Source organism: Acanthochromis polyacanthus, chromosome 15 (genome assembly GCF_021347895.1).
Source record: "Acanthochromis polyacanthus isolate Apoly-LR-REF ecotype Palm Island chromosome 15, KAUST_Apoly_ChrSc, whole genome shotgun sequence".
NCBI classification, from domain to species: Eukaryota; Metazoa; Chordata; class Actinopteri; family Pomacentridae; genus Acanthochromis; species Acanthochromis polyacanthus.
Window position 1 is genome coordinate 13,763,490 of NC_067127.1, and position 14,681 is coordinate 13,778,170.

The 14,681-nt window shown below is 41.7% G+C and overlaps 1 protein-coding gene across 2 annotated transcripts in view; it reads right to left on the bottom strand.

Moving 5' to 3' along the window:
• The window catches only part of slc35f3b (solute carrier family 35 member F3b), a 54,898-nt gene extending 41,541 nt beyond the window's left edge, over nt 1-13,357 (bottom strand). The window contains exons 1-2 of one of the 2 annotated variants that reach the window (XM_051959772.1): nt 13,284-13,357; nt 10,725-10,939 (exon numbers count right to left, since the gene is read on the bottom strand). In XM_051959772.1, the coding sequence (XP_051815732.1) occupies nt 10,725-10,939; nt 13,284-13,342 (274 nt within the window). In that variant the 5' untranslated portion in view covers nt 13,343-13,357. Of the gene's footprint in view, nt 1-10,724; nt 10,940-11,769; nt 11,998-13,283 lie in introns of those variants that run through there. The other variant, XM_022195396.2, reaches the window with a different exon arrangement.
• Nucleotides 13,358-14,681: the final 1,324 nt, after the last annotated feature.

Consider the following 14,681-nt stretch of genomic DNA (forward strand, 5'->3'; position numbering starts at 1 on the left):
ATGGCACTAATTTGTGTTCTGCACAACTTCTCTGTATGTCCACTGCCTTATGTTTTAATACTGCAGCCATATTTCTCTTATTGGGGCACCATTATAATCAGCTGACAAGGAAACGACGAGACTCCTCTCAGGACTGAGTGCGGTGAGAAGGTCAATTGCTGCTCGTCCAGCAGGGCTGATATCTACGCTGCAAATTGCTCTGGGAATGACGACTACAATGAGAAACTGATTGAGAAATTGAAATGGCGGGGGGGTAAGATCGCTCCAGCGAATAAGAAAAGAGGCGTAACGATATGACAGCGCTGCCCAACTTTTTAGAACTAGGTCAGTTGATGCAACACTTTTCTCCCAAACCGCTGCTAAAACGGGAGGACTGAGATAAAGGCTGAGCCAACTTTTGCTTCCTATTTTTTCCTCACTCTGCCACATTTTCACTCTTGACACTGGCATTTGTGTCAAGTGTCAAGAGTAAAAATCGTTGTGAATTTTTTAAAACATTGTCATTTAATGGTGTTTAATGGTGTTTGTCTGCACTTCCTGATCCAACTCCTACTAGCAGGAAAAAGTGGGCACAAAATTTAGCAACACTTAAACCAGTTAATTGCAGCCGGTGAACGCTTGTATCTGTGTTACAAGCTGCCATCAATACTCATCTTCTGTCATCAAGGTGCCCAAATAAGCCTCCTAATTACTTGCGCAACCCCATTTACACTCTGCTCTGCCTGTTCCCGAGCACTGCTCTTCTGTGGCGGCACAGACAATGATGTGCTGTGTATGGCCACAGCAGACCCTGGATTAATTACGGAGAAGTAGGAGTCATCACTTCACAACTTCTAATTAACAGCAGATAAAAGGAGCGAAGAGGAGAAAGGGATGACAGCAGGGCAGGATTTGGCATTAAACTGGCAGGATTTCCATTACAAGGAAGACTGAGCACTGAGAACGGAGCACTACAGCTGTAATTCAGTTAGTGCAATTGTCTTTACAATTAAATCTGAGAAAGAGAAGCACAAACAATGCCAGCACGAGGCAAGGATGTCGTCTCAGATATTACATAAAGTGTACAGATGCACAAGTTCATGAATGCAACATACTGGGGGAAAAAAGAGCCCGACTGCAAGTAACACCAAGAGATTTTTTGTAAAATTTCCAAACTGAGACTGAATATTATTCCTCAGTATTGCTTCAGATGGCTCCTCTTTTGCTCCTCTGCATCCACAGTAACCTCCACCACTTTGGATGAGCAAAGGCGAGCAGCTGTAACAGACAAGACTAGAGTTTTTCTTCAAAGTGGTATAGCTGATCTGCAGCTCCTCCAGCCCAATGAGCACAAGCGGGACTTGAGGAGCAGGTGTGTGATGATCTATGCATCCTTTTCAATAATAGATATGATGTTATGCAACAGAAGCTGCTTCTACTGTACTGAAGAGGGTAAAAAAAGCCCAAAATACACTTGTTCACAGAAGCATTGCTTGCACCACTTGGACAGAACATGGGACTAGAGACATTTTGCTTCGTCAGGGTTTCTGAAACACAGTGAGGGAATTATTTACAGACAAGTTGGGGGGCAGAAATTCCTCAGATTTCAGTGCCACTATTGTAGTAACCATTCAACTATGTTTCTGAACCCAGCATCATAAGGGTGTAGCAACGCTCTCCAGCACATTAACCCTCATTAAAATACACATTCCTGTTAAAGTTCTACAAAATTGCACCCAATAAACTTCAGAAAACCAGAATTACTTGGTTCTGAATAAGTAAAATCTCATAAGACACAGTCAAAAATGTCTCTTGCTCTGAACTGTGTGCTTTTTCTTATCACTGTTGATTTTTCAGTCCCTCCGGCCAACTGCGAGCTGCAGCAGGATAATTTGCTGTTCGGTATTTGTACTCCTGCCTCAGCTCCTTTGGTGCTGGGTACAACAACACAGTTATTGACACGTACTAGAAAAAAAAAAAAACACTGTATGTCTGAATAATCCCTGGCAGATCATGGCATGTGAGCCACACTGAGCTATATGTACCCAAAACTCATAAATATATGTCCCACTGTCACATAACCATTTACATAAAGCATTAAATACATCATGGTGTTCAGGTCCTCTGGGATCAGATTTTTTATTTTTTTTTTTAGTATGTTATGTGTTACGCAAATCACTAAAACATGTAGGACTGTTTTTAAAAAAATGCATGTATAAAGAAAGGAGAAGCGTCTAGAGATGAAACTCTGCAGGGTAATGAATTGTTTACCTCAACGCTGTGCAGTTGCCGTCTCCGTTTCTTTTGTTTCATTTCACTCCTCTTCACTCTTTGTGGATGACTCTGCACATGAGCGTGTGAACATGCAGAAGTTTAAGTGGAACAGCGACTATTTGTGTACAGAAATGTTCTTGCCCCTCGACTGAACATCAGCGCGCAATCGCCTGCCTTGAGCGACGAATGCAAATGTGAAAGAAGCTGATAAAGGCTGGAGAAGTATCACTGTCAGTCTAATACACACAGATAGTTCTGCTTCACACAGGAATAAAATGGATACAAATATTTCATTATCTTACTGGGTCAATAATTTATCTCCGGGTGGCTGTGATAAATTAACAACTGAAAAATCAATACGTTTCTGTCATGATGCACCATTTACACATCATCAGATAAAGAATGGTGAGCCTTTGATATAAAGGAAAATTAATGATCACCAGGCCATTTATATTTTGTCAACTCTTTCTTCAAGCCCTTTCCTTCACTTCTCTCCCAGCCAGTGATTGAATACATTTCCCAGAGCATCTTCTCTAAACCTTGATGCTCAAACTTGTCATTCTCAACTATGGATTACAGGGATCAGCCATAACATTAAAACCAAATGAATAACACTGATTATCTCATTACAGAGGCATCTATCAACTGGTGCAATATAGTAGCAACAAGGGAATAATCAGTTCTTCAAGCTGATGTGTTGTAAGCTGGAATAAAAGTGGTCAAGAAGGTCTCATGGGTTTTTCCTGGTTTGCAGCATTTAGTAAAAAGCAAATGTAGTTCAAGGAAGGACAGAACTGGATCAAGCAGCAAAAAGAAGGTGGCCTGGTCTGTTCAATCATGTTTTATTTTACATCATGTGGATGGCTGGATGTGTGTGCACTGTTAGCCTGGGGAAGATATGGCAGCAGGATGCACTATGGGAAGACGGCTTGCCAGTAGAGGCAGTGTGAAGCTCTGGGCAATGTCCAGCAGGGAAGCAGTGGCTTCATGTCACAGATGACATACATCTCTTCAAGGCAATAGTATTCCCTGACAGCATATTTTTTGCACCTTGCCACACTGCTGAAATTGATCAGGAGTGGTTGGAACATGACAGGGAGTTCAAGTGTTGGCTTGTCTTCAAGTCAGCCAGATCTCAGCCTAGCTAAGCATCTGTGGGCTGTGCTGTTAAAACAAGCCTCATTCATGGATTTAAAGGATCTTCTACTAATGTTTGGATTCTTGAAACCACAAGACACCTTCAGAGGTCTTGTGGAATCCTCGTCTCAGTGGGTCAAAGCTGTTAGACTCAGCTATACGACGACACAGGCAATTGCGTTAAATGTTGTGCTACATTTATGTGCTTAAAAATAGAACAACAGTGAAAGCAGAAGAACAGCTCTTCCATGTGAGCTAAAAGTCTAACCTTTATCGCTTTCACCCAATGCAACATCTTGTGGCTGTTTTCTTTTCTTGTCTGCCTCACTGATCAGTTCTTAAACACCAGTATAAGTCTTCCTCTGGCTTCCTCAGGAGTTTTCAACCAAGCCTCCATTCAGGCTGGATTTATCCGTAAGGAGCTGAGCAAGTGAGAGAGTGAATCTGCATGACTGTTTCTGTCTTCCTCCTCTGCTCCAGCCGAGTTGAAAGCAGTCATTCTCACAGTCAGGCCATACCTTGCCCATCCCTTCCAGCTGTCCTGCTACTGGCAGCAGTGACTATGTACATAGTCTCCCTCCAACCTGCTCCACTGTTGTGTCTCACCATGCCCAAACCATGAGCTGAAAATAGAATCCAACCTCATTTCATGCCTTGTGAAGCCCTAAATTTGCACCAGAGGGGATGCTACATTTGTGATGGTGTGAGTAAATTACGGAAAGGAACAAAGACTGTTTGACAAATTGTCTGTCTCTCACTGGAACTTCAAGGGACACTTTCACAGACACAGTAAAGACTTAATCTGAGAGAAAACCATTTCTACCTTAGAGGAGAAAGTAAAACAAACTTTTTAGCTGGAACTTGTCCTCGGACTGAACTCATGCCTGGAGAACCAACAGGATGTGAACCAAATAATCATCTCTAGCTTTCATGAATACATATAAAATAACACTACAGCCAGCAGCTGACATTCAGCTCCACTTTTAAAGTAATATTATCTTCATAATTGCCTGCTACACTTATTCGGTTACGACAATTACATTTTGAATTACTCTTCAGCTACCATATCTTCCATATTCCTGTGTAAAAATGCTCCAAAATGCTCCCATGGTTTCAAGTGGAATTATTGTAGCTAAAATGTTTTTTGTGTTCTGAGGACTCCTCAGGCGAAGGGGAAAGTGATGACACTCGCTCGCTCACTTTCCTCCGTGTTAAAATAGTTTCCTTGTATCTTGAAGAGTTAACCTGCAGCAGCGATATCAGATTCAATCCGCCCTCACTCTAAAGTCTGATCAGTGTGAGGAGAGGACATTCATTTATGTTTTATTAATCACGACGTGAGTCGGTTTTTCAAGATGACATTTTGTACGAGTTCAGCAGAAACAATCCCTCGCGGTCGAAGGACTTAGATGAGACAGATATGTCAGAACTTCTGCAGTACTTATCGTACCAATTCCTCACAACTTCATGACAAAAATGGCAAGTAAAAGTCTAATCTTCCTTTGCTTTAACTTCCAATAGAATCTATGAAGTGCAAATCTTTATGGATTTACCATTGAGAAAGCAAAAGAAGGATGAGAAGTGCACAAAATGACTGATAATTGTTTATACGATATAGTATTTAGACATTATAGCTCCAAATATCCCCTCGGATAACCTTTCTTCAGTGACCTTTCTTTGACACAGACATCAATCAATCCATCTGTGGCCAGTTTCAAAGTCTAGTGAGAGCAGTTTTCTCACAGGCAGGGTATTATGTAACGATTTGTTGATCTTCACTAAGGAGGGAATTCATTACTGGCATTTTGGCTGGATTTATGTGTTTGTCAATCAGCTGCAATGGATAGAGAGAGAGAGTGTGAGAGAAGAGAGAGAATCAAACAGAAGACACTATAGGTAGATGGAAGGTAGAGCAGCTATCTGCGGTGGAGTCTACACGTGCTTAAAGCAGCCTGAATACAGAGCTGTGGCATCCTGGGATAAAAGGGACAAGCCTGCAGGCTAGATCACTTGTATCTACTGCATCAAAAGCAAAATTCTGGCTTAATGTTCCTCTGGGTTTGCATGTACACCACTCATGGGAAAGTGAGTCACAGACTCAGGTTTGAAAAACGAGTGAGGTTTTCATGTTGCATTTGGCCGTGTTACACATGCACTTCTGATCAGAGGGCCATTACAGCATCCCGCATGTTTGTGATCCCTGCACTCTCACATTCAGGATATTAAGATGATCCATTAAGTCAGAAAGAAAACAAAGTTACACAGCTGCCTTTCAACTCCCGAGCCTGAGTCATATCTTACTACCAGCTCCCACTTTCTGTCTCGGTGTGCTTGCTCCTGCGTGAAAGAGCACATGTGCCAATTTGGAAAGGCTGGTGGTAAATGAAACAAACAGGCATCTCTTTGCACTCTGCTGTGAAGTACTCAGCCTCCCACCTCTCTTGAAATTGGCTGCATTCCGCATCAGCCCTCTGCTCTTTGTTTGCCATTATCCACTGCTTTCTAGTTGCCACTGATTCCTGAGCAGTCAGGACATTTGTGTGTTAGAGGCAGCTGTGGGCTGATTCTGTTCAACACAAGGCATGCAACAGTGTGCAATGTGTGACTCGTCTGACTCCTGTCCCCCCGAAACACGTCACAGCGAGGTGGGCCACAAAGATCTGAAAGCTGCTCTGAATGTGGACCATCACATAGATTAATTCTACTTTAGGACTGCTTTGTTAGAAACAGGAGGAAGCTGAACGAACCAAACTCTTCCTGAAATGTGCAATTAATGGACGTTTTCCCTGGTGGCCATGCACGCAGACAAACGTCTGATGCAAGAATGCAACTCATCATGAAATATCAGACGCAGCATGACTGTCATCCACAGAAGGCTATTTCAGGGGACAGACTGTCGTATAAATCAAAGAGTGGATGTTGCATTTCAGTTTGGTCATGGTGTTTTGGAATGAAAACCTCAATTTCTCTTATTTGCTGCAAAGTAATTTGGGGGAAAATGGACATTTGCATTTCATCACTCAGTTGAATAAAAACACCACCACTCTAACAAATAATAATTGCTAATGTGTCTGTTTCACAACCGCTTCTACAATCAATCACACTAAAAATAACTTATGTAGATGATAATGAGCTGACTGAAACACAGGCCTTAATGGAGTGTCTAAATCATCTGCACATAAAAACGGTGGTATCAGTCTGTTTTTATGTAAGTAAATCCAACATGCTAATGTAGAATTCCATTTATTACCACTTACATTAATAAATATTAGCAATGTGTGTTGCTCCATTTGGTATTTCACCAATGCTGCTGACTAGCAGTTAATCAACTTTATTGAAAAGCTTCAACATGCAGCGCTACTATTATTCATTATTATATTTATTATTACAATCTACAAAATAAACCTCAGCTAAATTAATTACTTACAATTAAGTCCAAAGTTATTTATATTCATGATAAATTTTGATGTAAAGTGAACTTTCATTTCACCAATTGACCTTTTATGGCTGTAAATTGAATAAACAAGTTACAAATTATGTTAAGACATTGTTTTTGAGGTGTTAATGATACCGGTAATTTAAACTATCCATCCATTCTCTATATACCGCTTTATCCTCATTAGGGTCGCGGGGGGTACTGGAGTCTATCCCAGCTGACTCGGGCGAAGGCAGGGGACTCCCTGGACAGGCCGCCAGTCTGTCGCAGGGCTACATATACAGACAAACAATCACACTCACATTCACACCTACGGGCAATTTAGAGTACTCAATTAACCTCAGCATATTTACCACCGTGCAGCACAATTTAAACTATTTCTATGTTATTTCTTTATATTATTCTTAAAAATACAATGTCCAAATTATTCAATGGCAAAGCCCTGATTTGCCACCACATCCATCAAACCTTCTTATTACTGTGACCAAGCTTTTTGCATGACTCTGCTGGAATTTTGGATGTCCTCCAGGTCTTTCAAGTTGAAGTCATCTTTGCCATTACTCTGGTCTTCAGTTCGCTCCACAGATTCTCGATTAGATTAAGGTTTGAACTGGCTGGGCTGTTTCAAAAGGCTAATATTGTTTTCTCCTAATTATTTTTGGACCACTTTGGCTGTATGTTTCAGATCAGTGTCTTGTTGGAATGTGCAGTGCTGCCCGAGGACAGCTTTCGTCTTTGAAATCCTAATGCAGTTCTCTTTTCTCATGATGCGGTTTACTTGCAAGGTTGCCTGGCCTCTGGCCCGCTGGATAAAAAAAATAACCCCAAAGCATTACACACCTGACCATGGGGATGGTGTTTTGGGACTGAATGCTTCTCCTTTCTTTCACCAAATGAAAGCAACATCCTTGTGTCAAAACAACTCGGTATTCATCTCACCCAGCCACCATACTGATGAATAAAAACTTTCTTCTATATTCCAGGCGAACGTTTACAAATTCTGGGTGAGCTTCAGTGTGCCTGTTTTTGAGAAGTGGAGTCCTCCCTGGTCAGTGGCTGTGGAGAATTGCTGAGATTCAGCGATTTCTAAATTCCTCTTGGTCTCTCTTGTAGCGATTCTTGTCAGTGCGGGGATCACTTTTGGCTTCATACCCCAACCTGTGACATTTTGCACAGCATGGAACTCCATGTACTGTTCAAGGACGCTTTGCACTGCGGCCATTGGCACTTTGACTCCTGAATCACTTTAGTTCTAGCCATGACTTGGAATTGACTAATAACATACTAAAGGACTACAGCAACAGCAGTGTACTAGAATATTCTAGAACAAAGTAGAAATTACCAGGACCTCTTGAAATGGTGTAGAGGCTTACATTTAGTGCGACTAAGACAGGACATGATATTTTAAATGGAAATGTAAGATACAAATAACTAAAATGCATTCTTAACATCTCTAACATTGTGTTCCTGTCTTTTTCACTCATTTTGTTGTTTCCAGCCAGAGGAAACCAACTGTAAATAAAAATTAATTGCAAATCAAAATTTGGCATGAGTACAAATAACTTTAGGCTGACCTGTATGCACTAGTTAAAAGACAACTCTCTCTCAGAGAAATTTGCTTTTACCCTTTTATCAGTGTCTGCGTTTTTATTTGATCATTTGTGTGCTTCAACTTGATTGTAATCATCAATTAATCAATGTCATAAATTTATCTCTTTGAAAAGCCCTTTGGTCAACATTTGTTCTTTTTCACACAAATAATCCGACTCAACATATCTGCATACAACACCATGAGTACATTTGACTGCTGTTGATTTGGCAGCAAGAGGATCCTGCAGCTGGCAGAAAAAGTGTTGTGTATTTTTCAGCAATTTTAAAAGAAAAAAAAAGCATTTCTTTTCACTCCTCAGAAGCAATATACACACAAAATTCGCTTCAGTGGAATATTCTGCTTCACTTTCCCTTGCTGCAGGACCAGAAGTTACAAAAAAAGTGAAGACAAAATGAAATATGAACAGCAGCTGTCCTGTGAGTTCTGCAGTGGTCAGACGAATTTTGAATAAGCCTCGCAGCTGTTTAATATTGCAGTATCATGTGAAATTTACAAAATTTGCCACCAGCTAGAAGTTGTCAGCCAGTGAAATCCTACCTGCTAAATATATTCACTTCAGAGCAGAACAGTACAAGACAAATGAACAAAAGAATGACAGTTGCAAAGACTGCGGTTTGTGGCGACACCACCACAAGAAACAAAAAGCTCCGAGATGAAGCAGGTGAAGCTGTAATCCATCACATCAACCAGCAAGGATCAGCAGCAGTTAGAGCCCAGGCATTTAAAGCAATGCACAAAAAAAATAATGCAAATCGACTGAAATGATGCAGCGGAGGAAAATGAAAGAGGAAAATAAAAGCTGCGTTGACAACTTTTCGCTCTTCAAAGAATAAACTGCTCCGAGCAACATTCTCACTCTCTGACTCCGAGCTCAGTGAAGCAAACATTAGCTCCCCCTTCTGCAGCAACCAACAGCAACTCTGACACTTTAGTGAGAAAGAGTGAAAATTTAGACTCCATGAATATAATGACGAAGATGATGGCTGACACCATGTGTGCATCGTTAGTTTCTAATTCTGGAGAGCAGAAGTCGTTTTGTGCAGAGCATATATTGTGCATTGAACAGCAGGATCTGCACCTCACTTTAGCACCCAATTCTGGTTAACGGAACAATTGAGGATGAGAAGGATGGATGGACAGAAGTTGTGTTTGTCATGGACTTTGGTTCTATTCTCAGTTTGTTTCCTGTTTTGTCTAATGATCCATCTGCCTGTATGCAACTTTGTTTTTGCCTCCAGGTAATCCTGCCTGTTTCCCACCTGTTTGTCAGCCCTGTTTATTCTCCAGGCCTTCTGGTCTGGTTTTCCTTGTGTTTCTTTTCTGCTTCTGGTTTGTTACATTTAACTTTTGAATTGTGTTTGTGTCACTTTACTTCTGACTATGCTTTCTTTTTTCCCCTCCCTCTCCTAAGCAAGCATTTTTAAAAGCTGTGTTGTAAGCAGAGACAGGGTTGTAATTTCTGTTTAAGGTGGATATGCACATGAAGCCACTGTATCAATAACAAAAGTCCATTTCACTCATTTTAACACTATAGTAGAAACTGCAGTCACTGTCGGCGGTCAGTCAAAGGTGAAGCTTTGCACTATGTTAGATTCTTGTGTTCAAAGGAATCACCTCCCTCCACTTTTCTCCTGTATGAGCTGACCCTCAATTAGTACTTTAGAAATCTCTCTTTTACAATAAAAGTACATCACAGTCATCAAAACTGTTTCATTACAAACATTGTAAATCAATACTGTACATATTTTACGTTTATTTTTATTTATGCTGTACTTTAGGCCACTATTGGTCCTATAGAGTATCTTTGTCTGCACCTTTAGGTTTTGACGTGGACTTAAGTGTGTTTTTATACCAGCTTTTTTTCATTTATGCTTACCTTTCTAATGCCTGCTTCTGGTGTCTTCATTTGGGTCCCAGTTTGCTTAAAGGGACACAACATGCTGCCTTTAAATCTGGGGGGCCAAACCATCTACATCTGATTGGTAAAACAATCTAACAGACAATACATATCCACATGTTTTCTCAGAAAAAAAAGTGAAACCTGCATTTATCATGTCATTATTTAACTTGGACTATCTTCCTCCTGTCTCTGTCCAATTCATCCACAAAAGCATCCATCAGTGTCAGCTAGAGCACACAGCCATCAATGATGCTTAACGGCACACTACATCACTGTCATCAATATTCTAATATAATCTGGAATGAGTGTCTGCGTCCACTGTTACAACAACACTGCATGTTCCACAGCTTCAAAGTTCACAGCACCATGCGTTTCAAGTGACTCACTCTTGTAGCTGGCGCTCCATGGCTGGTATCCATAATAACCGGTGATCCGCAGAATCCGCTCCTCTATGGACGCGCTGTTGATGTCCTCCACCGAGCGGGAGGACTTGAGGTCCTCTTTGATGGCCTCGTCCACCACCAGGTACTTGAGCTGTCTGAGCTGCGGGCTGATGTCCGAAAGCCTTCTGGGGCTCACGTCGGGCGACTTGCGCATCCCGCTGGGAAGAAGAGAGAAACAAGGAAGGATGTGTTGTTACAAGACAAAGACAGGCCGTTTGGTACAGAGTGAGTAAAAAGCTGTGAACCTTGTGTATGACTTGGTGAGATATCCTAAGAGTTCTCCTTGGCTAAAGCAGAAAAGTCGGCGCTGTGTTTTCCACTGGGGCCCCTGCAGCGCACAGAAATCATCCTCATCCTTCAGTGGCCCTGCGTTCGCACAGCAAGACACTAAGCGAAAGTGACTGGTCCTGCAGTTGTTGTATACTATGCACTGTGCAACTCCCATTATAGGCTTATAGGAATCTGAAACAAATCGATCATGAGGGATTTGGAGAGATGGAGATGAAACACTTGTGACAGCGTCAACGGCACTGGAGCGCACCTACACGAAAGCCCATCAAATGTTGCTTTGATCTTGCAAAGGACATAAATACATGGTGCAAGCTGGTGAGATAAACAGAAATAATTGCTGAAAATTGCACCTATAGAGCTCACAAAGTCTCTCAGTTGTGGCTTGACAGGTTCTCAACTGTTATAAAACCATCATGTGAGAGCAAAATCTGGTTTACTGACCCACACAGAAAGATCGGTGTGGAAACTGGGGAAAATCAGACCCATGTAGCTTGTGTAATCTTTGTAAAGCTGCAACTTGACTCCAAATGAACCAAAAAATGCAATAAAAACACTTAAATTTGGTGCGTCAGTCAAATTTTGTAGCGAACAATGCATTTTACACACAATTAAGTCAATTTACTTTACTGTGAAATTAAGTGTGCAACAGGTTGTTCTCCCTCCTGTAGTGCATTTAGTCAAAGTTGAAACGTCTTACATGGGCATCAAAGTGGTTGGAGGTCCAAGGTAGCACATACAGTCCCGGTGGGGCCGTCCGACCCGGTCCCACACTGTGCCCTCTCCATCGCCGTACATCCTCGGGGGCCACAAATCAGGGCGAACTACAGCGAATCTAAATCCTCATCGATGCTGACGGAGATAAGTACCATCGTCCTGCTCCTCCTCACCCCCACAGACATATGGCTGGCCACTACAGCGCGCACCGTTCCAACAATAAAAGCATGCGCTACGCTCTGGATGCTGCTTCGCTCCTGGAGGCACTGCAACAGCGCCATCTACCGGAGTCACTATCATCTGAGAATGAATTGTACCAACTGTGATCTTTTTAAAGTGCTGAAGAACGTCTTTCAGAGGGGCTCAGCTTTAGTAGTACAGAAGTATTCTCTCCTGGTTGTTGAAGGTGTAAATCACACTCCAGTGGGCAGCTGTCACACTTTGCAAATGAGCTCTTTTATTCCTTCAAATTGTCACATGAAATAACGGCACACCAAGTCTCCTCCAGCTCAAGACGAACAAAAACACACATATATAACCTGACTTTGAAGTGTGAAGCATGCAGGTGTTTCATTTTTTTATCTGATGGTGTCAGTTATCTCAGCCTTAGAACAGTACCGGCTGCTCTGAGTGGAGAAATTTTTCATCCAAAAGACTATCGAGTAAAAAAAAGGCGATGGAAAAGTGAAGCAGAGGCACCTTAAATTACCTCATTTTCTTGAAAAAATAGAATCTGTCAATATTACAGCCCTTGCTTGCTGTCTGTAAAAAAGTTCTATGAGTGCATCCATCCTAAAACTTCTTGACATTTCTTGCCTGTGTCTTAAAAGCTTAAATTTTCCCACTTGATTATTCAGGTTGTTACAGAAATATTGACTTGACAAATTCAGACAGTTCAAGATGTTTCTCAGCACAGTGGTGAAAAATACCAGCCCTGGTATCAGACAACTTTTTTTTTCCCCCGTAACTACTGCTGAAGATTCTACAAGCCTTGGAGGTCCCTTTTTGTTCTATTATTCAGAGTAAGCTTTACCTAAAGAGTCCACCAGCATTTCAACATGACGCCAGGGCCTTTGTTTCAGATTTCTGAGTGAACAGTGGTAGAAACTGAAACAGCAGAACTGAGATTTCTGCTCAAGAACTGAAAGCGGTTACAGGCATGTGGCTGATTATATCCAATCAGAGCCGTGCTTGTAGTAATCTGGCAATTATGTTCACTGATGGTGATTATATCCACTAGGAAATTCAAATCAGTTCAGATGTGAGCTGTGCAACAACAGAGGACTTACACCCGAGTCCCGACTCTCTAGTAGGCCTTTAAATGAATGTGAATTTGTGATGTGCTCCTCACCGATATGGCCTTTAACATGATGTAGAATACATTTCATGCTTAATCTGTCTTTATCGATCAAGGCTGACAGGCAAAATATATTTTTTCTTTGTTCTCTAAGTAAATTAGTGCATGCAGCTTCAACAATCAGGAAAGTGGAACTGTACCTTGCATCAGTGGGGTAGAGGTGTCCACACATCCCCGGTCTGCGGTCCACTCGCTGCATTGCGTCGGCATTGTGTGAGCTCCTGACTGCAGACTCTATTTTGAAGACAGGTTTTTGCATTGATCAATGACCAGCTGCACCTCACACAGCACCAGGAGTCGCGGTAGGTGGGCGGCGAGGACCTGTGCTTACTCGAGCAAAAAAAAGCAGAGTCCAGTCATCAATAAGGGGGTCAACACCTCACATCGACAGCCTTAGGGAGGAGAGGATCAAGTTTATCTTGCATAATGCACCTCTCAACTTCACAGATCACCCGAGGCAGAATCAATCTCACTGTTCGACCTTCTTCTCTGCCAAAATTAAATAAAGTGTGAGCCGTGTCTCACGCTCCTGTAAGACACACCTCATACATATCAAAACAGTTGTCCTAAGGGCAGTGCTAATACATTCAAGTCATCCACTGCTGTCCAGCACAGCATCGTCCACTTCAGCAGACCTGTAATGGTGATCTAATTGATGCCGCAATCTACAGGGCTCTGCACTCCTTTCTAAATATGGATCTCAGATAAATTGAGAGCCAAAGCTCAAGGCCAAGAAATAAAAAATGAATAGAGCGAGGGGGATTTTTCCCTCCACACACAGGATGGAGGACACTGACTAAAATGATGCCTTTTAAACCAGGTTCATTATAGTTTTCTGACAGCAAATTCATCATAAAATCAGCTGCAGTCAACCTCTGACTGCTAATATTTTGTCCTGTCAGTATGAGAAAAGCACACGTGTAACTAGTAGCATTAACAATGGCTCAGACTGATTCAAGGTTTACCGTTTAAGAAAACTTGAATGTGATTGGCTGGCATCTTATTGATACAAGTGTGTGACAAAGTGGGTGAGAACTCTCATTTTTCCACTTGTCCTTTGACACTTTGATGCCACACATTATCCAATGCTGTTTTCCTTCTCTGTATTTTGCTTTAATTTAACCATGCTCGTGTAGTATTGCAGCACACACTATGCCAGGCTTGTTTGTGTTAATATTATACTACAGTTTACATCCACCACATGGGTTGTTATCCATGTATCCTGCATTAAGTTGCAGGTCAAATGTGGTTTAAGAATTTGTTCCTTTTTTTAAACTTACCTGTCTTTGCTCCTTTGATTTGACTCACATGTAGGGCTAGTGTTTGGGAGGAGGCCCGCCCAGCACTTCCTGAATTTATGAGACAGAGTGACATCACTGGGCCAGACCAAGCGGTGGGGTTTTGTATTTTGGATGAAATTTTCTTCTGCATTGAAAGGTGTCAGTCGGTAATGATTTCACATGTTTAGCTCTAAGAGAGATATTTATAAATGTCAACAAGAATATGGTGTGTACAGCGATGTTGTTTGCATTTTTGTT